Source organism: Hylobates moloch, unplaced genomic scaffold, assembly GCF_009828535.3.
Source record: "Hylobates moloch isolate HMO894 unplaced genomic scaffold, HMol_V3 SCAFFOLD_4, whole genome shotgun sequence".
In the NCBI taxonomy this organism is placed as follows: domain Eukaryota; kingdom Metazoa; phylum Chordata; class Mammalia; order Primates; family Hylobatidae; genus Hylobates; species Hylobates moloch.
The window spans coordinates 106,164,555-106,191,911 of NW_026652279.1; the positions used below are offsets into that span (position 1 = coordinate 106,164,555).

Below are 27,357 nucleotides of genomic sequence, written 5' to 3' on the forward strand. Positions count from 1 at the left end.
AGTGAAACAAGGAGACCAAGACAGTGAAAGTGATTTAACTGTGGAGGGAGCGGGGAAATGAAGAGATCAGGTCAGCTCTCCAATGCCAGGCACCCTAAGGTGCCAGCAAAGAGCCAGCAAATGTGTTCTTCGAGAAAGCCCATGTGGGATGGCAGCCTCATGGAATGAGCCAATGGACAGTCTGTTAGACAGAAGCAGACAGACGGCAGCTGCAACCGTGACAGAAGCGGGACACTGCAACAGTCAGCACAGAGACTCTGCCCCTCGGTTCCTCCTTCCCACCTCCATGCTAGCGCACTGCTACTGCCAAGAGGGAGGGACACATGTGAGAGCCAAAAACAGCCTCCACTCCAAGGCGTCAGTAACAGACTGGGTTCTTTTTTTCCTTTTCAGGGAAAGAGTGGGCAGAGAAGAAAGCTTTGATTCTGACATGAGAGTCAAATTTCAAAATGCAAAGGACTGAGTGTTTAAAAAATGGTAAGTGACTGTTTAAATGACCAGAATTAACTGGAAAGCGATGGAAATGGGTCGACATACTAGTAAGGAAGCCTGCTACCAGAGTGAAAGGGTGATTCAACTGAGCACAATTAATAGCAGTTATTAGGAGAAATAAAAACAAACCATGACATGCATATTTCTTACCAATGAATTGAGACTTTAAGCAAATGGCTCTGGAGGGGATCCAGAAGAATGTGGCATGAAGCCACCAGCTGAGGGTCAACTGTGAGATGAGGTCATATCATGTCAGGGGCTGAGGAGACCCCAGTGAGCTACAGGGGGCACAGCCCCTTACCTGTGGGGCCTGTTGGGGCCACTGCATGCCCGTATCTATCCCACCGATCACAAATAGGACATCCGCCATGGCTGACCGAGGAGAGGACTGCAAGCTCACCAAGGGCTGCCTGGCAAGGACACCCCTGTCCTTTCCCACTTTTGCGCTCCCAGCCCCGCATCAGGGACTTGTTCAGTCAGGAAAGCAGGCAGGGGACAGATATAGGTGGAAACAATCCAGGTCCTCTCATGTCAATTCCAAACTGCTAGAGACACAAGCTTAGTCCGACTTGACAGAAGAGGAGAACTTTGAACAAAACACGATATAAAGCTATCAAATAACAGAACTAAGTCTTAAGAACCCAAATGAGGTTAAGTAACGAGAAGTAACTAACAAGTCATGGAACTAAAGTGAGATGTTGTAAGGCAACCCTAATGTATAGCAAAAAGGAGGGGCAGAGTTGGTGGCAACTACTCGAAAAAGGAAACTGCTGCACACTCATACCCCCGTTAATCTTTACTACTCTGAGGCAGTAGGTACCATTCTTTTCTTCATTTTAAAGTTAAAAAGTCTGCTTGAAGTTTATGCCCTCCTCTGTGCCCGCCCACCTGCCTAATGTGTGGGTGACACCCTACAGTGGGCACGAGGGTGAGGGCAGTCATATTTGCCGGTGCCCCCAGAGCCCGAGCACAGGGAGCCTGGGCCTCTGCGCCTCACAGGGCCCCATGCCACCACTGTCCTCAAGGCCTGGCTGGGCTACTCATGGGGAAGGGTGAATATGTCTTACAAAGCAACCTGGCTGCACTCTAGGAACGTCTGCTTGCCTTCTGACAGCCTGGTGATGCCCCCACAGTACCGCCAGCTGCTGAGTGACCATGGGCCACTATCCACAGGCTACACCCAGGGAGCTGGGAACAGCCAGGAGCCCCAGTGAAGAGTTGGGGAGAGATCAACCCTGCCTACGTGGAGTAAGAACAGAATAAAGAGACTAAATTGAGGCATTATTCACTCTAGAAAGTTGGTAAGGTAAGTGCTTGGCTGAAACCGAACAGAGTGCCATATCCTTGCTGCTTTTGGCTTTAAAGGTTTTCCATCTTTTTACAAGATGAGAAGTTACAGTTCACCTCCCCTGTTTCGATGAAACTCTTGTTTTCAAAATGCTAACGGGTTGGTTTTTCCTCTCATGTTTCACCAGGCTCTGAACTACAGTCTCACAGATCGAAAAAAGATTTTGCAGTTAATTAGAATTTACATTTTCAGTAGTTAGGAACTACCCAAGTTATTTTTTTTAAGGATTGATTTAAAAGCTGCATGTAAAGTTATCTTAGCAAACTGTAGTTTGCCTCCAAGATACCAGTGTCTTCCTTTAACCTTCTCTTTTGAATATGTTTCTGTGACCCAAACTGTTGTTAAGCTAATACAACCATAAGGATTTTGTTTTAATGCATACTGACAGCGCACTTAGTAGCCAGTCCTCTTTTCTGCTTAATATAACTTCTTTTTTGCATAAACATATGCATGACTATTAGTACACTGAAGTCAATTTTTAAAATGCACAAGTTATAAATACAGCAGAATAACCTACCAAACCTAACAAGGAACACCCAAAATTTTCAAACTAAGACTATCAGTAGATTTCGGTTATGCATACTTTAAGTTGATCAAAACTAGAAGAAAATAACTGTTTATATCTTTATATGTATTTATAACTTGATGCAATAAAGCTTATTTTCATTAACACAAACAAATCTGAGAGTGGTCAGACAACTTACCCAAGGAGACATATATTTAATAAATGGCAGAGCCAAGATCCAAACTCAAGTCAGTCGGCTTTGGTACAGGGCATGACTCAATAATCTAGCAGAACCAAAAAGTGGGCTATTTCTAGACACCCCAGAAATACGCAGTTCAATTAATTTAGTAAAAAACTGACGCCTGTCCTTAAAATAGTAAATGTTACTTCTAGTCATCATGGCTAGACACTTTCAGACAATTTATATCTAAAATATACAGATTTATCAGAGTATTACATGTGTGTTTCTAATAAGAAATGCTCTTAATTGAAGATGCTTCACTTTTACTTAATGATTTTGCATTGGTTTGAAGGTAAAGTTAAAACATAAATGATTAACTTAGTCTGGTGTAGAAGGAATGAATTCCTTTGTTCCATTACCCAAATTAAATACTACATATATTTAAAAATTCAGTTGCATCGTTTTGAATAAAACAAGATGTTTTGCAAAGGCCATTAAAATGATGCTGGTGACAAAGCATAAGTTCCATCACCTATTACATAACCCAAGTTAGGGTAATGCTGCACAAACACGTAAAACTGAATACCTCAGATACATATCGTGAGTAAAAACAGAGTTAATTCTAAAAAACTTTGGCTTTAATAAATTAGATTGGGGGAGGGGGACAGCAAGGGAAGACCAGTTATGTTATATGAAGAGATTTTCTTTAAAACCAAGTTTCTTACCTAATCAGGATAACTAAATTAAATGAATGATTAACCTGTTTTAACACTGAGGTATGCCTGGAACAGAAAGTATTTCTTTAATGAAGTATTTACATTATGTAAACATATATAACAACATATATGTAAGTTAGGAAGCATAATGGTAGAACAAACACCCACAAACTGCCCCCCCTAAACTAGGAACGTTATCAACACCACTGAAACCCTTATGCTCCTCTTCATCCTCTACGCCCACACCAGGGCCAATTCTTCTCCAGCCTCAAATCATTCCCATTTACTTAGTTACTATATTTACTATGTTACTATTTTTAGTTACTATGTTTATAGGCTTCCTTCCTCCACTAAAACATACTAGACAAAGGCAGAAGGTTTGTTTACTAATACTTGATTAGACTTATTACTTGTCAGTCCCTATTCTACACGTTATGTATATTACCTCATTTAATCCTTTCAATAACCACCTCATCTAGGTACCATTATTATTCCCATTTATATAGAGGAGGAAACCAAGGCACAAAGGAGTTACGTGACTTGATAAGGTCATACTCATCACCACTATGAAAAGCAAAAAATACTTCTGCACTCTTATCATAACAGATGCTGTCATGTTTTAGTAATCCTCAGTCCCTTGAAAGACTGGTTATCACTGGAAATAGTTTTTTTTAAAATGATAAAAATTCAACAAATATATATTGAGCACCCATTTTGTGTCAGGCACTGTTCTAGGCACAGGGGATTCACTATGAACAAAATGGACAAAAGTCTGTCTTCCTGAAACTTACATTCAAGTGGGGCTGAAAAAGTAAACAAGACAAACAAGTACATATATAGTATGTGAGATAAGGACAAGTACCCAGGAGACGAATTAAAGAACAGAAGCAGGGATACAAAAGATCACAGAGGATGAAATTTTAGCTAGCCTTCAAGGAAGGACTCTCTGAGAAAATGAGTTTTGAGTAAAGACCTAAAAGAGATGATGGGATTAGTCATGGAAGAACTCTTCCAGCAGGGAGAACAGCAGGGAAAATGCTGTATTTAAAAGTCCCAACAAAGTCAAGACAGCACAATGCATCATAGGACCGCACAGTAACAAATATGATACAAGAGATCTCTCTCACTTTTGCTATCTTGGTTTTCTGAAAGACTCTTTTCTTTAAAGAAGCATGCTTACTGAGACCATCATTATGGTACACAGTGCATTCAAGAAACACTGTTTTGCACTTAATAGCAATAGGTATTACATGCCACTTTTTATTCTAAACTAGTTTCTTAAGAATTATTTTGGGATGCTTTTCACCTTCCAGTAAAAACTTTCCCTGTCTGGAAGTAAAAATAAGTCAAGTCCTCCTGTAGAATCATCTGCCTACGAAATTTAAGCACTAGATATGCAATGATAGCTCTTTTCTGAGTCTTGCTTTGGATAGTTTCAAGAAGCCATGAGATTTAATCACATAGGGAATTTATTACAGAGCCATTTAAAGCTACTTGACTAAACATGGTGCACTGAACACACCATTTATCTTTATTTCTACCTACACACCACTAAAGAGATGAGAACCCAGTTTTAAACACATAAGGATAGGGTAAATATAAAAGAGATGTAAATTTCAATAGTTTTTCAAAGCTGGAAAAAAAGATGGTAATTCATCAAGTTGAACCCTGAGCAAGCTGTAAAGAAAGTCCAAAGACCATTGATATGCAGTGAAGAACTCAATACTCAAAAAGTACAAGGTGCGAAACAACGTAAATCTGTATAAGACAGACCCAATCTCACTCAACTGAATCACTCAGCAATCGTGTCCGGAATTGGTTCCTTCCGGTGGTTGTTGGTCTCACTGACTTAAAGAATAAAGCCATAAACCCTTGTGGTGAGTGTTACAGCTCATAAAGGTAGTGCAAATGCAAAGAGTGAGCAGCAGCAAGATTTATTGTGAAAAGCAAAACAAAGCTTCCAAAACGCAGAAGGGGACCCAGGCGGGTTGCTGCTGCTGGCTGGAGTAGCCAGCTTTTATTCCCTTATTTGGCCCTACCCACATCCTGCTGATTGGTCAATTTTACAGAGCGCTGATTGGTCCATTTTACAGAGTACTGATTGGTCCGTTTTTACAGAGTGCTGACTGGTGCGTTTACAAACCTTTAGCTAGACACAGAGTGCTGATTGGTGCGTTTTTACAGAGTGCTGATTGGTGCATTTACAAACCTTTAGCTAGACACAGAGCACTGATTGGTGCGTTTACAATCCTTTAGCTAGACAGAAAAGTTCTCCAAGTCCCCACCCGACCCAGAAGCCCAGCCAGCTTCACCTTTTACAATGACTAACAATTCTCTAGTATAGCCAACACTCAGTCAAAAGGAACCTGGAGGAAACAGAGATAGTGTAGGGAATTGAAGAAACTTGTAAAATCCTAAAAGATTATATGGATAAAATAAGAGGAGGACAACATTCAGAACACTAGAAAGAGCTCTTGGAAACTGAAAAATTAATATGAGAGCATAAGTGAAAATGTGCTAGAATAGAAAGTAAAGTTGAAGAACTATCTCAGAAGCTAGAACAAAATACCAAAAAGGTTAATACGGGAAAGAAAATAAATAATAGCTATTAATATTTAGAAGGGCTAACACCCTAACAAAAGAAGTTTCAGAAATGTAACAATATGGACAGGAGAAGTGTCATAAAATAATTCAAGAAAACTTCCTAGAACTACAGATCAGGCTTTTTAAAATTAACGAGCCTATCAAGTACAATCTGTTCCATTATAAAACTTGTTTGGAAAACACCAATTTGTTCCAACACAATTTATATGTTAGAGAACAATTTGAGCATAATGCACATTTCACATTTGCTTATGTGTGATGTTGTTTGTGAGAAACATCAGGTAAACGCAGGAAACTGCACCCAGCTGAACCCAAACTGCACCCAGCAAAACGCAAACAGCACATATCTCAAACATGTAACAGCTACCTCAGTTCAGCACGTTTGTTATTCTGCAAAATTATGTTTTGCTATTCTTTTGCAAAGGATAACTTTTCTATATAAAAAACACTCATTCAACATCTCAAATATGTCTAATCACACTGGTTCAAAAACATCAAGCAGCACGCACAAAGAAAAGCTTTTAAATATTGAGGAGAAGCCAGAAATAAGGCATTTTGAAAGAAATGAGAGAATACGTGATGAGAACATGTGGTAACTCCCAAGCAACAGAAATAAAATTCCTGTTGTGGGCCTTCACAAACAATGCATGGAAATAGAAGAAACGCCTATTGCTAAAGCAATTTCAAGGGCTGCAAAGTCAAAAAGAGCAACCCCTAAAGAAACAGAAGAAAAAGAAAGCTTGTTGAATATATGTACTGAAAAGCAAATAGTAAAAAAAAAAAAAAAAAAAAAAAAGGAATAATCTTTCTCAGAATCAAAGAGAAAGCACTATTTATATAAAAAGGAAATCACTAAATCCTGCAGAATTTGCTCCTTTTGTGCCAGTAGTATCTGGTTTAGTAGTTTCAAAAATCTCTATAATTTCCAAAGCCTTCAGTTGTAGGGTGAAGCAGAGAGCTCACCTAAGAAAACTGCAAAAAGAATTTCCAGCAGTGATACAGAAGCTAATTGAAGAAGGTGGCTATATATTGGATCAAAATTTCAATTCTGATGAAATAGTTGTCTATTACACATACATCAGATCTGTCAAGTGACACTGTTTCATATTCTTGGACAGAATTAGAAAACTAACTTTCCAAGAATTTCAAAGTCTGCTCATATAAAAGTAGAACAAGTTATAGGATCTACTTTCACTTTTGAAACAGGTGAAATCTTTGAAGCCTTTCCAGTCCCTATATTCTATCAAATCTGATCCTCCTAATTTCTCACTGTGATTCTATCAGCAAAAATTCTTAATGTTCTCTTAATAGTATGATCCTTTTCCTTCTTAATTCCAACTAAAGCATCATTTCCAAACAACCTTTGAAAGCATCTATGATGTTGTTTTAGCCATTTAAGTCCATAAATGCAATTATAAAACATCTTCATCAGTACTGACTTTAGTGCAGCTTTTTTTTAAAGAGTCAGATTTTGAGCACTGGAGTTAGATCCTAATTCAAACTTCTAAAAATCACTTATTCATAGTAAAATGAGAGTGATAATACATATTTCATAATGATGGCAACAGCAGCCCATCTAGAGCAGCCACTGCAAAGATGCTGGCTGCAGCTGGGGAGGCGTGGCGGGTGTTGCAGGCTCCAGAGAGCCAGCAAGGGCCAAGAACAGGCGGGAGCCCCACCCCCTACCAAGTTGGCAGGACAGAAGCCTGCGCTCCCAGGCACAGCTGCAGCTGCCCAGCCATACCTCCGGAACTGGACATCCCTGTGCTCTCAGGGGCCCAGGAAGCCCCACTTCCTCCACAGGCTTGGAAGGGCCCGATCCTGCTCTCTGGTCTCCCCCCATTCCCAGTGCCTGCTCTGATTTTGCAGCAAAGTTATGGCCAAGCCTGGGTGCTGTCCGACCAGGTGTGTGTGTGCACTCAGGGCAGCAGCTGACATGCCAGCCACCCCTATTCTGCCGCCCCCTCTGGACTTTGGGCACCGACAAGTGCAGGAAGGAGGCCAGGGTGGGGCTGAGGGCAGCTCCATGCAAGCCTGCAGGCACCCCTCAGTACGAACAGCCTGAGCACTGTGGATGGCATGTTGATGGCGGGAGGCAGACAGGTTCTTGGAGAGAAAGGGGAGGATCGCTGTTGAAACCCCACTTTCAAGTGGTAGATGGCCTAAAGCCTGGGGGCTGGGCTGCCAGTTCTGGGTAGAGTCCGTGGGACAGGAGTGAGAACTTGTGCTTTTTCCAGGCCCACTCATGGCCGTCCATGGACCAATCAGCACATACTTTTTCCCTTCTAAGCCCATAAAACACCCCAAGACTCAGTCAGACTTGTGCAGATGTGGGGACTACCAGTTGCGGGATGGAGCAACCCACTTAGGGTCTGCTCGACTTGTGGGGAATGACCTGCCTATGGAAAGGAGCTATCCACTATGGGTCTCCTCTCCACTGAGAGCTGGACACTTGCCAGGATGACCTGCCTGTGGTAAGGAGCTACCCACTACAGATATCCTCTCTGCTGACACCTGGACACTCATTGGGATGACCTGCCTGCAGAAAGTAGCCACCCACTTTGGGTCTCCTGAGAGCTGTTCTGTCACTCAATGAAGCTCCTCTCTGCCTTGCTCACCCTCCAGTTGTCCACATACCTCATTCTTCCTGGACACGAGACAAGAACCCAGGACCTGCCGAGTGGTGGGACTGAAAGAGCTGTAACAGAAACAGGGCTTGCCACATTGCAGGCGACAAGAAAGAGAGAAGAGCTGCAGCCCTTCAGGAAGCCCAGACCTAGGGGCTCCCCAACCCAGGGCTGTGACGCCTCTTTGGGGCTCTGCGGTTCCTGGCATCTCCAAGCTTCCAGGCACCACTGCATTCCCTGGTGCCCACAATGGAAGCCACTTACAGTATGCCTGGTCCAGCCGCAGGCTTGCACAGAGCCGGTGCCTAGAGCTGCTTACCCCACTGCAGCCAGCACACCTGGCTGTGCACAGTGGTGAGACCCCACGCTCGTTTCACACACCCCTTGCCACTGACCCTTGGCAGGCGTGGGTGCCTGTCTCATCCTTGGCAGGCATGGGATCCAGGACAGTAGCACAAGTGGAGAGCAGCCAGTGGAAAGCAGCCAGCCAGGCCAAGTGGGCGGAATTATTAGCTCAGAGGGCCTGAGCAAAACTCCAGCAAAGGTACCACCAGCCACAGAGGTTTCTGGCTAGAAAAGCGACACCCCAAGGATCCTGTGACAATAATACTATTATGACATTTAAAAGAGATAACACAAGAAAAGAAGCTGGCTCTTCCCACAGTAATTAAGGTCACCAATTAAGGTGAAGACTTTGTGTTCTGAACTACTTGGTTTTAGCCATAATTGGGGTTAATCAGAAGAGATCCCCACATTTCTCAAATTACTCCTTAAAGTAGAAAGTTGCTTGAGAATGGCCTAATATAAAAAGTATTATTATAGATTACTTCCAAAAGAAATTTTTTTCAAATATGAAAACCACTTTTATACAACTTGATGCCCTTTTCCCTGACACAGAATAATTATCTGGAGAAGCAATTTATAAGTGACTTCATTGTTTTTGGTAAAAGGGCAACTCAAATTTTGCCTTAATCCCTATGACATGATGAATTAGTTCAGAGGGTGATTCCTAATTTTTTTTACTTTATGTCTTTAAAGAGAAGCACCTCTTACTTCCTCACCCATTTATTTGATGTCCTAAACTGTGTTAGAGTCCTTGCAGCCTCTTTCACAGAGGCCATCTCTGCCCTCCTAGACTGTCCTCTAGGAAAAGCTATGGAGGGAGGCCCCATCCGCTTCTAGTCTTCTCTTCCCTTGATTTTGTCATATTTGTTGCTCCAGCAGGAAATCAAGTGACCTTCTCCTTAGAACAAGGAAGGGGAGATAGTCTTTCTTTCCCACCACAGCTCCTTTCCACAAATACTTAATTCACAAACATCTTGTGCCTGGCATTATAGTCGTTACTGGGCTTCTTTCGAAGAGTGAAGAAGCCCTCCTTCTAAAAAGCTTTCAAACCAAAAAATGCTAGTAGAAATGTGTGAACAATGGTTTTTCTTAGCAGTAGGAATGATATAATTTATCATCTAGTTTTATCACAGACCAGTAGAACAGAGATGTTTCCAGATAAAAACAGCTTTCTTGTTATAAATTAAAGTTCAAAGAGAAAAGGAAATGCAAAACAATACTTTTAAACCAAATTTAACTAGGATAGTGGAATGTTTATTGAACAGCTAAATCCTAGGTAATATAATAAGCATGGTACACAGTATCTTAATATTTAACTCACGTCTATTATCATTGCATATACAAATTACTAGTTAACTGAGACTATGCAAAATGAATTTGTTCACTCTCATACTGCAAGTATAATAGCTGACCTGGAATATGAACTCAGGTTTTTCTGACTCAAAAATCTAACTTCTTTCCATACACTTAAATATTTATTTAGTGCCTACCTGTGGTAAACATTGTGACTGGCCCAGGGGTGGTAGATGTGTAAGCAATAATTATAGGGCAAAATAATAAGTGTGATATCTTAGGTATGGCAGGTACCAGGAAAGCATAAGAAAAGGTAACCAAGTAAAGTACTAGATGGTGAGTAGTCAGTAAAGGTTTCACCAAGGAATTTTCTCCTAAATTAAATCATCAAGAATAATCTTAAAATCATTAATCAGACCAGAGAATGACCGTATTAAGGAAAAAGCAGAAAATGTCCAAAACAGAGGCAGAAAGTCAAAGCATCATTATGGAAGGTGCCCAAACAGTAGGGTCCTCTGAAATAATTACAGAATGGTGGGAAATTAAGGCAGATAAATACTCATTCAGAGATCTTCTAATCCCCCAAAACACTGAAAACACTGCTAAGGAATCCGAAATTCACCCCACAGCACATGAGCCCCAGCCAATCAGAACAGATACCAGTTGTAAATGGCCAGTTCAACCTAACTAGTGCAAACCAGTGAAATATCAACCCTGCCGTTAGGAAATGGGAGCAGCCAGTGGGGTGTTTACCGCAGGGGAGTAGCCTGACCAGCTCTGTATTTTAGGAAGGCAATTCCTAAATATATAGCATGAGGATATAATATGAAGTATGAATAGAAGGAAGGCAAAAGCAGAGACCAGGAATAAATTCTGTTAAAGGGTTTCTGCTGGAGGGAGAGGAGAGATAAATGATTTTAAAAGACGCCAGGTAATCAAAATGTAATCATCATTTCAAATGAGTCTATTACAATAACAAATAGGACTATGTATTATACAGAAATTATTACACAACAATTCAGACTGGTGACTCTGCGATTACCCCCACAAATATATCTGAATGTTATTTCAGCAGAGTAATAAGAAAAATTACTATCATTTAACTAAGCACCTTGTTTTGTTCAAGTTACATAACATCAAACATCTATTTTACAAACATTTTTGGAAAGGTGCTGGACCACAGAAAATATGATTCTATAAACTCTACATCACAATGACCTCATTTAATCTATTTTATGGAAAAAGAAAGCAGACTTGTTCAACAGAAGAAGTAAGTACTGATATATTTCTAATAAGCCTCTGAGTCCTACTCTGTGATCATTTTATTATAGCAAATGTTCAAGCTATATATTCTGGCCCACACTACTTTCAGTTATATGGATCACTACTCCAGTAAACCATTTACAAGCCTACAAATGGCAATGTGTACAATTACAGCGCAAAAATCTAAATAAAAACAAATCTTATATAATATCAAGATATGTAAAATGTCTGTATTATGAGATACAAGATATTAGAGGTTCCTCTACTTATAGTATTTGTCTGGGTGCTTTAAGTATTTGATATAGGCTCTATTTCCAAATCAATAAGAGAATATAAAAATTCAGAAAGACCCTCAAAGGAACACAAAATAAGTCATAAAACTAGAGTACAGGAGAATAAGGAACAAAAAGAATCAAGCATGGTATGTCTCAGATCCATTAGGATGATTAATGTGTTTGGGAATTTTTAAAAACTGTTTACTTATTTGTGAAAAGTAAAGAGTTACAAGCTAATATATAATTACAAACTATAAACTATAAAGATTTTAGATGCATATTGCACTTACAAAGAGTTTGAGGAACTTAAACAGTTTAAATCCTGCCAGTCATCAGTGAAAGAGATCACTTAATATTTTCTTTCTTTCCCCTACTGATCCTAGTTCTAAAATAAAAACTAAAGCTGATCATACAAGAAAATATTGCCTATGAGTTTCTCATGTGTTTGATTAAAGGGATCAGTTTTACTTGACAAAGTAACAAAAACAGACGTCACCATCTCTGTATAAGCATAGAGAAAAAAAGTAATAAATAGATATAAAAGCTACATGGTATTTCCTAAAATTATGAATTTTCAGCAAACAGTCCGTGGAAATTTCTTTTAAGTGTGGTAATGACCTAACATCCATACATCGAATTCAGCTTATTTGACAAATCCGTAATCTTCTCACTTCAGTCTATCCAGAATTATAGAAATAGTAGTTCTAGCTTCACCGCAGTTTAGTTACTGGTTGACTTTGAATTAGAAGTTAAGGTGGCTAAATAGCACATATGTTAAACATAAAAAACTTAAACTCAGAGGTGGGTCAATGCAAATAAAATCAGATTCACTGTTGAATTTCATTAGGAAGTTTGCATAAAGAGAACAGTTCTTTCAAAATGGCCTTTTTAAACAAATAGCTAACTCCTTAAATGTGTGGCATTTGATTAGAGGATTTCATGAAAAAAATTATATTTGCAAATTAATGGCCATTTGCTCTTAAGATATAATAAAGAAAAGGTTTTAAAGAATCCTTACGTATAATCCAATCATGGTAATTGTCGAAGAATGCCAGAATAGAAGATCAAATCATAAGAGAAAAATTAGTCATTTCCCATACTGTTTACTGTACCTGTTGTTGAGTTATCTTACCTGTATGTACCTAGCTTAAATTTTCATATTCAAGCATGAAACCCTCATGCAGGCCTATGGAGAGTCCCACAGTGCTAAGAACTGAGGTGCTTCCTGCCAACAGACAACATCAGCTTGCCAGCCATGTGAGTGAGCTGTCTTAGGATGGATCTTCCGGCCCCAGTGTCAAGTCTTGGGATGACAGAAGCCCTAGCTGACATCTTGACCTCATGAGAGACCCTGAGCCAGAACCACCTAGCTAAACCACTTCCAAATTCCTGGCCCTCAGAAACTAAAATGATCCTCATTGTTTTAAGCCACTGAATTTTAGGGTAACTTGTAATGTAGCAATAGAGACCTAATAAAAGGACATGTAAAAATAATAATAGTATTTTAGTGTGACTGTAATAGAAGAAGACTGGGAGTAATTTTGTCTTCTACTTCCTAAACTTTCTTTAAGGTTATGTCACTTTCATTGTTCCATTTTTTAAAAAGCATACTTAATGTTCATATTACTCCCACCATTTTCTTTGGAGAAGTTTTACCTAAGTCATTCACTCATTGAACAAATGCCTGCGAGGATGACAAGTCAGAATAGTCACCATCACTGACCTTATGGAGTTTACAGGAGACTTTAATCAAATTTGTCTAGGATTACAGATAGTGATATAGTTATATAGTCTTTTTTTCCCCTGTGTTTCTGGAAGGCAAATTAATTCCTTCTAGAAGGCAAATCAATTAAGCGATTAGTAAATGGGAAAATGACATCAGCATAACCCAAAAATTGTATTGGTTCACAGGGTTTTTTCCTTCACAAGAGCATTCAGTACAGCCGGTGAATTATAGCCTTTATCAAGAATGGAAAGAGCTCTCAGCTCTGCTGTATAGCAGCAGGAAGAATCTTTTCATTTGTATTTAACAAGACCTAAAAGCAAGCACTTCCACTAGGAGGCCCTACCAGCTTTGTGCTGCTTTCAGCTTATGCCAGGTTACCCTGCCTCTTGTACCCAACCTTACTGCAGCCCCCTTGGTTTGGAGCTCCACTTCCTTCTGTGTTATATCAGCACCTGCCACCTCTGCTCTAATTAAAATGTTGGTAGCATTTCACTCTTCTTTGTGTATTTTTAATACCTACCATTAGAGCTTGCTGTTTTACTAAACTGGTACCAACTTTTTGTTTTCTCACTGCTCTGGTTACAATGCTGCACAAGTTTTGAGTGGTTGGCCCCCACCTTGTTTTCTTCGTAGGCGGTCTTATTTTTAGCACATAATGCTGCAGAACGAGGTATTTAGGAACATATATATCGTGGCATAGAAGAAATGTCTGAAGGAAACTTTCACAGTACTAGGACAGTATATAACACAGGACCTTGACCTAATATGGAAATAGCATGTGTGAAGGTTTAAAGCACAGAGACAGGAATCCAAGGAGAGCCTCCCAGGAAAAAAAAAAATGCAGGCTTAAACTTTGTCTTTATCCCCGAAGACTTTGCCAGGCTAAGAAAGCTATATTCACATCATATGGCTGAAGCATTCCTTTTTCTAATAGGACTCTATGGGGGGACAGGAGCATGACAATGATGAGACTAATTCAGTGGTTCTCAACCTTGGATGAACTTCAGAATCACGTAGGAAGCTTTTAAAAATTACAGATGTTCAGGCTCATACCTCAGAGATTCAGACTGCACTCATCTTGCGTGAGTCAGTTCCCACAGGTGATTTCAATGTGAAGCCAGGGCTACAAACCACTAGACCAGAGGGGGCACTGGCAGCAATCAGAGCATTGGAGAATAGCTCTTAGGAAGAAATTTTCTAAACAACAACAAAGCCCAGGACTGATATCACTTATGTATTAAAAATATGGCAATTTGGGCCAGGCATGCTGGCTCATGCCTGTAATCCTAGCACTTTAGGAGGCCTAGGCGAGTGGATCACCTGAGGTCAAAAGTTCGAGACCAGCCTGGCCAACATGGCGAAACCCTGTCTCTACTAAAAATACAAAAATTAGCCAGGCGTGGTGGCAGGCACCTGTAACCCCAGCTACTTGGGAGGCTGAAGCAGGAGAATCGCTTGAACCCAGGAGGCGGAGGTTGCAGTGAGCCGAGATTGCGCCATTGCACTCCAGCCTGGGCAACAAGAGCGAAACTCTGTCTCAAGAAAAAAAAAAAAAAAATAAATAAATAAATAAATAAATAAATAAATAAACAAAACTTTGCAATTTTTAATTAGCAAATAAGACTGTGCATTCATTTTTCCCAACAAAATTTACAAGGATATTCCTAGGACACAAGCAGGGCTGGAAATAAGCAGAGCTGCAGTGTGAGGGCCAAGCCCCCAGGAGCACTCATCTAGACTTCTCAAGAAGGCAGCACATAGGGCTGGCACCCAAGAGCTAGGATTTATGATCCTCAAGAAGCTAGGGAAGGGGTGTAGGGAGAGCGTGGAAGCTTAGAACTAGTACCAGAGGGATTTGGGTAAGCTATTCAGTGTGACTTAGCACATACAAATAATAGCACATACCATTTTAAAACATGGCCATCTTTGGAATGTCAAAAGGATAAAAATGTACAGAGTGGTTTAAATACAGTGCTATTATATGGAGGTAGATAAGTGGGTGGCAACAAAAGTTTTCAAACCTAGTAATCAGAGTCACAGGAGGGGATATTTTAAAAATACAGATTCCTTGGCTGGGCACAGTGGCTCATGCCTGTAATCCCAGCACTTTGGGAGGCTGTGGCAGGCAAATCACTTGAGCTCAGGAGTTTAAGACCAGCCTGGACAACATAGTGAAACCCTGTCTCTACTAAAAATACAAAAAATCAACCTGGTGTGGTGATGCACACCTGTAGCCCCAGCTACTTGGGAGGCTGATAGGAGAATCACCTGAGCCCAGGAGGTCAAGGCTGCAGTGAGCTGAGATCATACCACTGCACTCCAGACTGGGTGACAGAATGAGACTGTGTCTCAAAAAAAAAAAAAAAAAAGAAAAGAAAAAAAAAACACAGATTCCTGAGCCCAATGTCAAACCTTATGAATTCGAATCTCCAGAGATATAAAATAATAAATTAGCAACAATAACTGCTATGGCTGGGCATGGTGGCTCATGCCTGTAATCCCAGCACTTTGGGAGGCCGAGGTGGGCAGATCACTTGAGGTCAGGAGTTTGAGACCAGCCTGGCCAACAAGGCGAAACCCCATCTCTACTAAAAATACACCAGGCATGGTGGTGCACGCCTGTAGTCCCAGCTACCCGGGAGACTGAGGCAGGAGAATCGCTTGAACATGGGAGGCGGAGGTTGCAGTCAGCCAAGATCGCACCACTGTACTCCAGCCTGGGCAACAGTGCAAGATTCCTTCTCAAAATAAACAAAAAAACAAAAAAAACAGCTGCTATGAAGAATGAAACTGGATCCCTCCCTGTCTCTCACCATATATAAAAATTAACTTGAGATAGATTAAGGACATGGATACCTGACGTGAAACCATAAATATTCTAGAAGAAAACCCAGGACACACTTTCTGGACACTGGCCTTAGCAAATAATTTATCACTAAGATCCCAAGAGCAAGTGTAACAAAAACAAAAATAAATAAATGGGACTTAATTAAACTAAAAGCTTCTGCACAGCAAAAGAAATAACAGAGTAAACAGACAACCTACAGAATGGGAGAAAATATTTGCAAACTATACACCTGACAGAGGAATAATCTCCATAATCTACAAGGAACTCAAACAAATCAGCAGGAAAAAAAAATAACTCCATTAAAAAGTGAGCAAAGGATATGAATAGATATTTCTCAAAAGAAGATATACAAACGGCCAAGAAACATGAAAAAATGCTCAACATCACTAATTATCAGGGAAATGCAAATCAAAACCACCACAATGAGATACCACCTTGCCCCAGGCAGAATAGTCATTGTTTAAAGTCAAAAAACGATGTTGGCACAGATACAGTGAAAAGGGAATATTTATACACTGTTGGTGGGAAATTGGTACAACCTCTGTAGAAAACAGTATGGAGATTTCTCAGAAAACTGAAAGAAGATCTACCATTCAATCCAGCAATCCCACTACTGGGTATTTACCAAAAGGAAAAGAGTCATTATATAAAAAAAGACACTAGCACTCAGATGATATCACAGCATAATTCACAATTGCAAAAATATGGGATCAACCTATACACACACGCACACACACACACACACACACACAATGGAATAAAAAGAACAGCCATATAAAGACAAAATAATATCTTTTGCAGCAACTTGGACAGAACTGGAGGCCATCATTCAAAGCAAACTCAACTCAGGAATGGAAAACCAAATACCAAATGTTCTCACCTATAAACATGAGCTAAGCCATGGGTATGCAAAGGCATACAGAGCTGTATAATGGACACTGGAGACTCAGAAGCGGGGTAGGTAGAAAGGGGGTAAGGGATAGAAAATCACCTATTGGGTACAATGTACACTATTCGGGTGATGGGTACACTAAAAGCCCAGACTTCACCACTGTACAATTCATCTATGTAACCAAAAACCACTTGTACCCCTAAAGCTATTGAATTTTTTTTTTAAAAAGCTGCTACCATTTATTCAGCATTTACAATATGCCAGGCAATTTTCTAAGCACTTTGTATGTATCATCTTATTTCGTTCCAGTAACAACCCTAACAGTCACCTGGAACACAGAGAAGTAACTTGCCCATAGTAGACGGATCCAGGTTTCAAAACAGTCTGTGCTCCTAACCATGACATTCTGCGTTATTTAAGATACCTTCCACCCGCAACAAACCAAGTAATTTTTTGAGGCAGCTGGTATTTAATCCAGTATTTGGGAACTGCTACACTATGGGGACTTTCAAGTCGCTTTAGCCATTTCACTCTTTGAAATCAGACACAAAATCAACAGTATCTCCCATTACTGGTCTTTATATCAAGAAATATTATCACCTTAATTATGAAGAATTTACAATATGCTAAATGCACAGAAATAGTTTTCCTGTAGAAGACTGGTTTATGTCTAAGTTTGCTGTTTCTAACAAAAATAGAAATTTTATATAACATAGTTTTTATTTAACCTCACTTAGCAAGTTGCTATGTTTTATCAATTCTGCCCTAATAATATCTTAAAGGCTTTTAAATTCTTTCTGTATTCCTACTGACATCACACTAATTCAGATTTATATCATAAAACTTCCAGGTTGTTGATTGCCATATCATCTCAACTGGTCAGTCTGGCTCCAATCTCTCTCCAGCTGGATCCAAGCAAATCCACCCTGTGCTTTCAGGCTAATTTTCTTAAAACATTTCCTGCCTGTCACCCATGCAATTACACGTCTGTTAATGATTACAGGGTACCTACAGGATAAGCCCCCAATCTTTATAGCCAGGCATTCAAGATCTATAAGTACCCACCGCCTACACATCTCCGGCTTCCCTTGCCTAAATTCAACTACAATGCATTTTTTAATCCAAAATTCCTTCATAAAAACAAATACATCTTAAGCCACATTTAAAATGAGAAAAGTATTTAAACTGTGGGCTAATTCTTTAAATCCGTTTTAATAAAATTCTAGCTATCTTGGAGTTAAATGTTCAAATCTCATACTACTTCAAATGAGCTGCTTTTACTAACAGCTCTTAAACTTTTGGCAGAATATGTAGGAGGATGTTCTTAACACAAATCAAGCTCTTGCATCTGATCTTTCTGGTAATCTTGAAGTTCAGAGTTAGTTTTAGATGTCCAATTACTCAAAAACTCTGCCCCAAAGCAACAGGGAGGGTTTAGACTGTGTTTTAAAGCACGAATCTTGTATAATTCACTGAGCCAGTTTGTCAGACTTGAATTGTATTATTTTTACTTGAAAACACATGGTACCATGCCAAGAGGAAAATGTATCCAATCCTAGAAGTACAAGCTAGTGAAATGTATCTATATATTTAAGTCATGAAAGTTCCACTTACTCATCTACTGTGAAGTTAAAAAAAAAAGTTCTACTACCAAGCAGAACTGAGAAGAGTGAATTGACGATGCCCTAATATCCATTTCAGGTGGAGCTAATTTATCAGTTATTTCCTGTGGCTTCTCTGGAGCTCTTATAAAAGTTCTCCATTACCCCTTGAGGACTGAATTTAAGATGAGGGGGGAAATTTGATGATTTATGTAGCCATCATGCAAAATCCATATGAGTAAGAAAGTGACAGGTAGATAAACATTTTAGAGAGCCAGAGAAAGGATTGCTGCTGGAAACCATGCCCTCTCCTCTCCCCTTAAGGTAGGGCTCAACTGTTGCTTTTTTAGTGCTTATGTGAGGTTAAACTGATTCATCTTTTAAAAGATTAGAAAAATATGCAAATAATTAACGAAGGGAACAAATGTGAAAGAAAACTTCCCCATAGTCAAATCTTTTATAACAGGTTCGCAGAACAACTCAAGACCTGGAAGCCTGTGGAAAAGGAAATGCAGTATGCACAAATGAGCAAACCAAGAAGTCCAAAGGATGAAGATTTTACCCACTGCTTGTTGTATCACCAATAAAGGCATAAACTGCCTTGAAACAGCTCTCCAATTACCAGAGCAGGTAATTGGATTCGAAAGGAAAATAGATTCGTGTCTGGCCACATCCTTTATAATTATTATTATCTCATTCATACAAATGATGTACAACTCAGAGTCTAAAATATTTTTATAGGAAAGATTCCTTAAAGTTGCTCCATGAGCAGTTAGATTTGTTTCTAATATTTCTCATAACTACAGAACTCATTCCTCACGGTCTGGTGCTACCTTTACCATACTAGTGTTTGAAGAAGAAATTTTAAGTCCTCATAGTTCATTTTCCTTCCCCCAAATACCCTGTGTCACAAAAGCCGCTGGGAGAAGGCAGTGTCTGCCTTCATTTGCTATTGAATTTTGCAGAAAGCAGCCATGTTGTACCACACCAGAGCCCGGCACTTCACATGATTCACTTCACCTCCAATAGGAAAAAAATGCAGATAAAGCAAAAAGCAAGTTGACGTCAGACCCAGCTTTTAAGAGTCAAGGTCCAGAGTCTCTGCTGGGACCAGTCCTTATTCCCTCCACACTACTGTTACTGACCACTCCATCTTAATCACATCCAATAACGCATTCAAATGGCTCACTGACAACAGATAAGTTATATTCTACTGCTTAAGAAATCAGGAAAGCGTGAAATATAGTTTAGTTTTCCATCAAAAAAGTTAAAATTTAAAAGTTCTGGCATATAAAGTGCGTAATAGCTAACCACCTGGAAAACTTAGATTTTAGATAACCAAGGGTTTGCTGTTCATAAAAGCAAAAAGAATCTACAAAATACAATCCTGCCACCTTGTGGTACCTACTCAAAAGTACTTCATACTTTACAGTAAATTTTCTAATTTTAAAAAATGTGCTTATTTGAAAAAATATTAATCAAGATAAAGTTATTTTAAAATATTAAATACTCATGCTGACATTAGCTAAAATGCACTGAAATTTGTTTGAAATGAAATTATTTCTCAGGTCAAAACTAAATTCTCTCTTCCAGCATAAGATGTGGAAATGCAATTATGTAGCACTTGGGTCTCTTGATAAATTCTTACCATCACACTTTCCTTTCTGACAGTTAAATAGCCAGAATGTTAAATAAATGGAACTGCAAAACTTTTACTAGATAGCATTGTTTGATCAATTTTTAACTACAAGTAGAGATTAAGTATGGTAAATTTCTATATCTTTACTAAACATATAATTTTTAGATTGTTCAGAGTCTTCAGTGAACCTAAATAGACTTAAGTTTCTTAACATCATATTGACATATAAGAGAACAGTTCTAAAACAGTGAATTAAAATACAGAACCACTGGCAGTTTCAGAGCATCATCTACAATAATTACTTTTAGAAAACTGTTAAGTGATGACTAAGCCTCCTCTGACAAATAAAATATTGAAAGCTTATCCTGTGAAAATATAAACTACCAATTACAGGAGTCCTCCCTTATCTGTGGTTTCACTTTCCATAATTTTAGCTACCTATACTCCAAAAATATTAAGTGAAAATTCCAGAAATAAGTCATAAATGTTAAATAATGTGCTGAAATCCTCCCTTTGTCCAGCAGATCCACATTGTATACACTACTTGCCCATGAGTCACCCAGTAACTGTCCCAGTTATCAGATCCACTGTGAGCGTCTCAAAGTGGTTGGAGGGTTCAAGTAACCCTTATTTTACTTCATAGCCCCAAAGTGCAAGAGTAGTAATGCTGGCATATTGTTATAATTTTTCCATTTTATTACTGTTGTTGTTAATCTCTTACTGTGCCTTATTTATAAATTAAGCTTTATCAGAGGTATGTGTAGGGAAAAAACATAGTGAATATTGGTTTTGATCCTATCCTCAGTTTCAGGCATCCATGGGGAGTCTTAGAATGTGACCCCTGGAATAAAGAGGGGTCACAAATGCAAAGAGAAACTGTGGCATTTTTCTGTTATACAGCATCCTTTGAATTCTTCTATTTAACAAATACTGGTCATCTCTTTTGTCTCACAACTTGAGAACTGCTCCTTCTTTTTTTTTCATATGAGAAAGCGTGTTTTACTTTGCACACTGGTATCAATCCTTCAGACACTCTTAACCATTGACATATCTGATTTCTGTCTCCCCTCTCACCCACTCATTCACTCAACAAACATACGAGGACCTGCTATGTGTACCAGGTCCTTAAAATGGAAACATGAAAAAGCATCCACTAAATGGCTACAGGAGATATAAGGATATCAGTATTATCTATAAATCCTTAAGTAAACTCAGAAAAATATAAGATTAAAGAAAATTCAAGATGCTTTCAGAATGTGGTTTAAAATAAAAAATTAAAAAATAAGGTTCAAGAAACAATAAGATTTGCAAGTTGATTTGCTTTAAATTTCATTGTTTTAATTAAGCATCATGTTTGAAAGCTCTATCACAGTCCCTTCTAAAGTTACTCCATTCTCCCTTTTGGCTTTCTTAATAAAATAAATGGCTTTTCTTAGGTTTCTTCTTAAATGTCCCTGCAATTAGACGTAATTTCCTCTACAAAAGTGTCTCTCAGGTAGGGGTACACTATCAGATTTAAAATATTCACTAAAGTATAATTTTAGTTAAAAACACACACATTTACATATATACATGTCCATATATACATTATATACTATATGTTTTAAATATACATAGATATAAAACTATATCTCTAAATATTACAATCACATACATCTGATACAAGAGATAATTTCTTTATCCTTCATCCAGTGCCTTTGGTACACAGATTTGTTAGATATTTCCCTTTTAATTTCTCATATCTTCCAAATTTTTCATTAAATAAATTTCTAATTAAATCTTTAAGGTGGGAGGATCATCTGAGCCTAGGAGGTGGAGGTTGCAGTGAGCTGAGATCATGCCACTGCACTCCAGCCTGGGCAACAGAGCGAGACCTTGTCTCAAAAAAAAAAAAAAAAAAAAAAGGATTTTTTGAAAATCATCACAGCCAGTTCTAAAAATTATTTTTTATTTTTACTTTTTTAAGACTAGTCAAGTGCAGTAGTGAGAAGGGCGGAAAGAGTAAAACAAGGAGTTCAATCTGCAACTGACTGTGAATAATCAATTGAGATAACTCACTACCTTCAGACCAGCCAAAAATTACTCTTAACTCCTGGTTGTCTATTAAGATCAACAACTAAAATCTAAGTTATTTCAATGTTCTTTTAAAAAACAATCTTTCCATTTACATCTATATGGTTATGAAAACAAATATCATTTAACTATTAGTAATCAAATGCTATTTTTAGTTCCTTTCTTGCTCTAAAATTTCATGATTATTTTACTAGAAAGTTTACAAATACTTCAGAAACCCACAAATCAAAAACAAATTTGAATTTTTAAATAATGGACTAGTTTATCATTAAAAGAATTAGAAAATTTTGCCATCATATGCAAGGGTTAATTTAGGTAAAAAGCTTATTTCTCCTTTTTTTTTTTTTGGAGACAGTGTCTCACTTTGTCACCCAGGTTGGAGTGCAGTGGCTTGATATCAGCTCACTGCAGGCTCGACCTCCTAGGCTCAACTGATCCTAGCACTTCAGCCTCCCAAGTAGCTGGGACTACAGATGCACACCACCACTCACGGTTAATTTTTGTATTTTTCGTAGAGACAGGTTTTCGCCATGTTGCCCAGGTTGGTCTTGAACTCCTAACCTTGAGTGATCCTCCTGCCTAGGCCTCCCAAAGTGCTGGGATTACAGGTGTAAGCCACCATGCCCGGCCTTATTTTTCCTTTAAGATTCAAGAATTTTTATGTAAATTAAGCATAAAATTTCTCAATTGGAATTGCAGACCCAATGTATGTCTTTTATTCAAACTGATTAATGCATTTTTAGATTTATTTAAAATATTAAATTTATTAAATAATATTAAATTTACCAATCACTCAAGTATTTTACATTCATTTAAAACTATACAACTGGAGGCCAGGCACAACGGCACAGGCCTGTAATCCCAGCACATTGGGAGGCCAAGGCAGGTAGATCACTTGAGGTCAGGAGTTTGAGACTAGCCTGAGCAACATGGTGAAAACCCATCTCTACAAAAAATACAAAAATTAGCCGGGCATGGTGGCACACACCTGTAGTCCCAGCTACTTGGAAGGCTGAGGCAGGAGGATCTCTTGAGCCCAGGAGGTCGAGGTTGCAGTGAGCCAAGATCCTACCACTGGACTCCAGCCTGGGCAACAGAGCAAGACCCCTGACTCTAAAAATAAAAAATAAATAAATAAAAATAAAACTGTACAACTGGATGAGTACTTTTGTCAGCATGCAAATCAGTTTAAGTTATACAAACAGTAGAAGCAGTATATATGTGTGTGTGTCTGTGTGTATATATTTAGCATAGATGTATATATTTTTAAATTAAGCTAGAGTCAGGCCAGCTTTATTAAGCATTCACAAAAATCCACATTTCAAAAGAACCATGCAACTGATGGTTTACATATAATTTAAGGACCTCTATTCCTAAGACAAACTAAAGCACAGCTAACATCATCTTTAATTATAGATTAATTAAGCTAATGTTTTCTGACAGAAAGGCTCAATATAATACTCAATCTTTTACAATTTTAAGCCAATTTGTAATGGCTTAAACTGAGGAATCCAACAAATTAAAAAGCTGTTATGCAACTAAATGTTTAAAGATCTTAAGCTAAAAAGGGACTATACAATTCATCTAACCAGTAAAAAATTTCTATCATGATCTCCAAATAATCCTCTAAGTGATTTTTAAAATAGCTTTAAAATTTTTCCAGCTAGGGCTTTTTCCAACTTGGACCCGGCAGAATGGCTCCCGTAAAGAAGGGTGGCGAGAAGAAAAAGGGCCGTTCTGCCACCAACAAAGTGGTAACCCGAGAATACACCATCAGCATTCACAAGCGCATCCATGCAGTGGGCTTCAAGAAGCGTGCCCCTCGGGCACTCAAAGAGATTCGGAAATTTGCCATGAAGGAAATGGGAACTCCAGATGTGCCATTGACACCAGGCTCAACAAAGCTGTCTGGGGCCAAAGGAATAAGGAATGTCCCATACCAAATCCGCGTGCGGCTGTCCAGAAAACGTAATGAGGATGAAGATTCACCAAATAAGCTATATACTTTGGTTACCTATGTACCTGTCACCACTTTCAAAAATCTACAGACAGTCAATGTGGATGAGAACTAATTGCTCATCGTCAGATACATCAAATAAAGTTATAAAATTGCAAAAAAAAAAAAAAAAATTTTCCAGCTAGGAAAAACAAAGTAAAGAACTAAAATGGCTGAACAGAACCTAATTTCACCCTCCAAGCTGGGTATTTAGAAACCAACTGCCTTTCAAGGTACTAGGCAGGACTTAGGACAACTGAGAGACAATTCCTTCCACAATTATTTGAATTACAGTGAGGTACTCACAGCAGGATTATCACTAGACTATAGGAAAAGCTTCATGCTACAGACTATGGTGGCTTTCTTGGGCCTCTCTTCCCACCCAGGCCCAACTGACACTCCTGGTGGACAAACAAGTGCTTCAGGAAGCAGTCCCAAAATTCTGTCTGTCCCCTAAGGCAGTTTCTACTTAAAGGGGCAGTGGTCCAATTTATTTATGATGACTCATTACTTCAAAGAGAACAAAAATACTATGAATATAGTGATTTGTTATGTTTCAAGCATTTTAAAAGGCATGGGTGATTTTCTTTAGGTTTTCTTAGAGTACAACAAATTAATAACATAAGGCCTCTACAGACCATTTCGTCTTGATTCCAAAATCAGGAAAATCTAGTGAGGGTTTTCCCAACTTTTTTTTTTTTTTTTTTTTTGAGATGGAGTCTCGCTCTGTCGCCCAGGCTGGAGTGCAGTGGTGCGATCTCAGCTCACTGCAAGCTCTGCCTCCCGGGTTCACGCCATTCTCCTGCCTCAGCCTCTCCGAGTAGCTGGGACTACAGGCGCCCGCCACCACGCCCGGCTAATTTTTTTTTTTTTTTGTATTTTTAGTAGAGACGGGGTTTCACTGTGGTCTCCATCTCCTGACCTCGTGATCGGCCCGCCTCGGCCTCCCAAAGTGCTGGGATTACAAGCGTGAGCCTTATGTCAGAGGTGAAAAAACAATAAGGATGCAAGAATGGGAGGAAGGAGAAGAGGAAGAGAAAGGATGAAGGAAGGGATAAAAATAAGAATGGAGGGAAGAAGGAGGGAGAGAGGGAGAGGAAAGGGAAGAAAAACTAACCAGACAAGCAAACCAAAACCCAGGCAAGCAGGTATCAAGAAGTCTCAGAAATGTAGAAACGAGATGTCTGACAACTTTTTCATTCCCAGTACAATAAGGCCTCATTGTACTTCCCGCAATTTATATCTTAGATACTCTACTCTAGCCCTAGAAATATATTATCTTATTGGAGCAGAGGTGGGGAAGGGGCGGGAAACAAAAAGAAATCTACAATTCTTTGTTTTTCTATTATTTAAACAGTCTGCAATGTTGTTCCAGAAGGTAGACAAGAGACTGATAAAATCAACCAAAAAAACAAGTGAAAGGAATTAAATAAAAGCAGAATGGTATAAATTATGAAATGGAAAATGTATATAATTAGTAAGTAAATATACAAGTTGGATCTTTTTAAAAAAATAAACTTTAGAAAATTAAAGAAATTTTGTAATAGAAAAAAGATAATCCAAAGGGTCCAACATCACAAAAGTAGTTTTAAATTATCAGAATGAAATGAACAATGACAAATGTAGCATGTATCAAAACTGTAGGATGCATCTAAAGTAGCACTTAGGGAAAATGTACAGTCTTGAACATTAGAATAAAGGCTAAAGATTATTGGGATAAGGATTTCAAGGAAACTGGCAGGGTGAGAGGGTCAAGAGAGGGAGGTAAAACAAACAAAATAAAAGCAAAAAAAAAATTCAAGAAAGGAGATAAAGACAACAGCAAAAACTGTTAAAATAGAAAACAAGCATATATTAGAAGATCAACAAAACCAAAAATTGGCTGTATGAAAAAGACCATAAACCGGCATGCCTCCAGTATAATTTAATCAAGAAAAAAGAGAAGGCAGAAATAAGCAGTATCAGGAACGAAAAAAATATATAACCATAATTTAAGAGATATAGATTAAATGGTCAAATAGAAAAAATATAACTTACTGAAACAAAGAGATATAAAATCTGAATAGTCCTATATTGCCATCATATAAAGTTAAATCAATATAATAGTGAAAAATATTTCCTCAAATAAAACTCCCAGACTAGATAGCTCCACCAAAAAGTCCTACAAAGCACTAAGTGACCCAGCTCAGCCAGGCCCTGCAATGGCCAAAAGAAAGAACAACAAAGCCCAACAAAAGTGGCAGTCTCCAGTGAACATGACAAAACCTTAGTACATGGCCAGAAGAAAAAAATTAAAATTAATGCCATGTGGTTGACACCCAGAGCTCTGCATGAACCATATGATATACTCTGGGGACTCCAAAAAATATTTGGAAGAGGCACTGGTATCCCACATTAGGTGAGGGCTACATGGATTATAATTAATAAAAACTAATATTCTAATGAAAACTGTTTACATCTTAAGGGATATGGAGTTTTCAAATATTAGCTGCGATGTGATTATTGACATGATACATAAATTAAGTATTACTCCCAGTCTATCCAACTTTCTACTTTAATAGTTATATAAGCTATATACAAACTGTAGGGAAACTTGTGTTGTGTCTAGGAATTTAAATATAAAAATAATTATGTTTATTATAAAACAGATCATTAATACTGTATCAGTCAATAATTATATAAATTATTTGTAACTTGAAATAAACAGAATAACTAATGAAGTGATTTTTTTCTTTTTGTTGATTATTATCTAATAAAAAGTATCAATATACAAAAGCAGGGATGATGTGCTCTATTTTAAAAAAAGAAAGTTATCAAGAGTATCCATAAACTGCATGATCTGACCCTTGAATTATGAAAAATAAATCTTATACTTGAAGTCAAACTTTAATTTAAAAATCAGTCAATTATGAGTCAAAGGGAAATTTTATGAT

The 27,357-nt window shown here is 38.4% G+C and overlaps 2 protein-coding genes across 3 annotated transcripts in view; one reads left to right on the forward strand and one right to left on the reverse strand.

The window, feature by feature from the left end:
* TSC22D1 (TSC22 domain family member 1) overlaps positions 1-27,357 on the reverse strand; it is a 153,657-nt gene that overhangs the window by 24,744 nt on the left and 101,556 nt on the right. Inside the window, exon 1 of one of the 2 annotated variants that reach the window (XM_058437852.1) lies at positions 24,731-24,833. The exons of the other annotated variant lie outside the window; for it this stretch is intronic. The gene's annotated coding sequence lies outside the window, so the exon portion shown is untranslated. Of the gene's footprint in view, positions 1-24,730; positions 24,834-27,357 lie in introns of those variants that run through there. 2 annotated transcript variants of the gene reach the window in all.
* On the forward strand, positions 24,098-24,575 carry LOC116467232 (large ribosomal subunit protein eL31-like). Its single transcript, XM_032755131.2, has one exon. It carries the CDS (start codon positions 24,123-24,125, stop codon positions 24,498-24,500), a length of 378 nt encoding a protein of 125 aa, XP_032611022.1. The 5' UTR covers positions 24,098-24,122; the 3' UTR covers positions 24,501-24,575.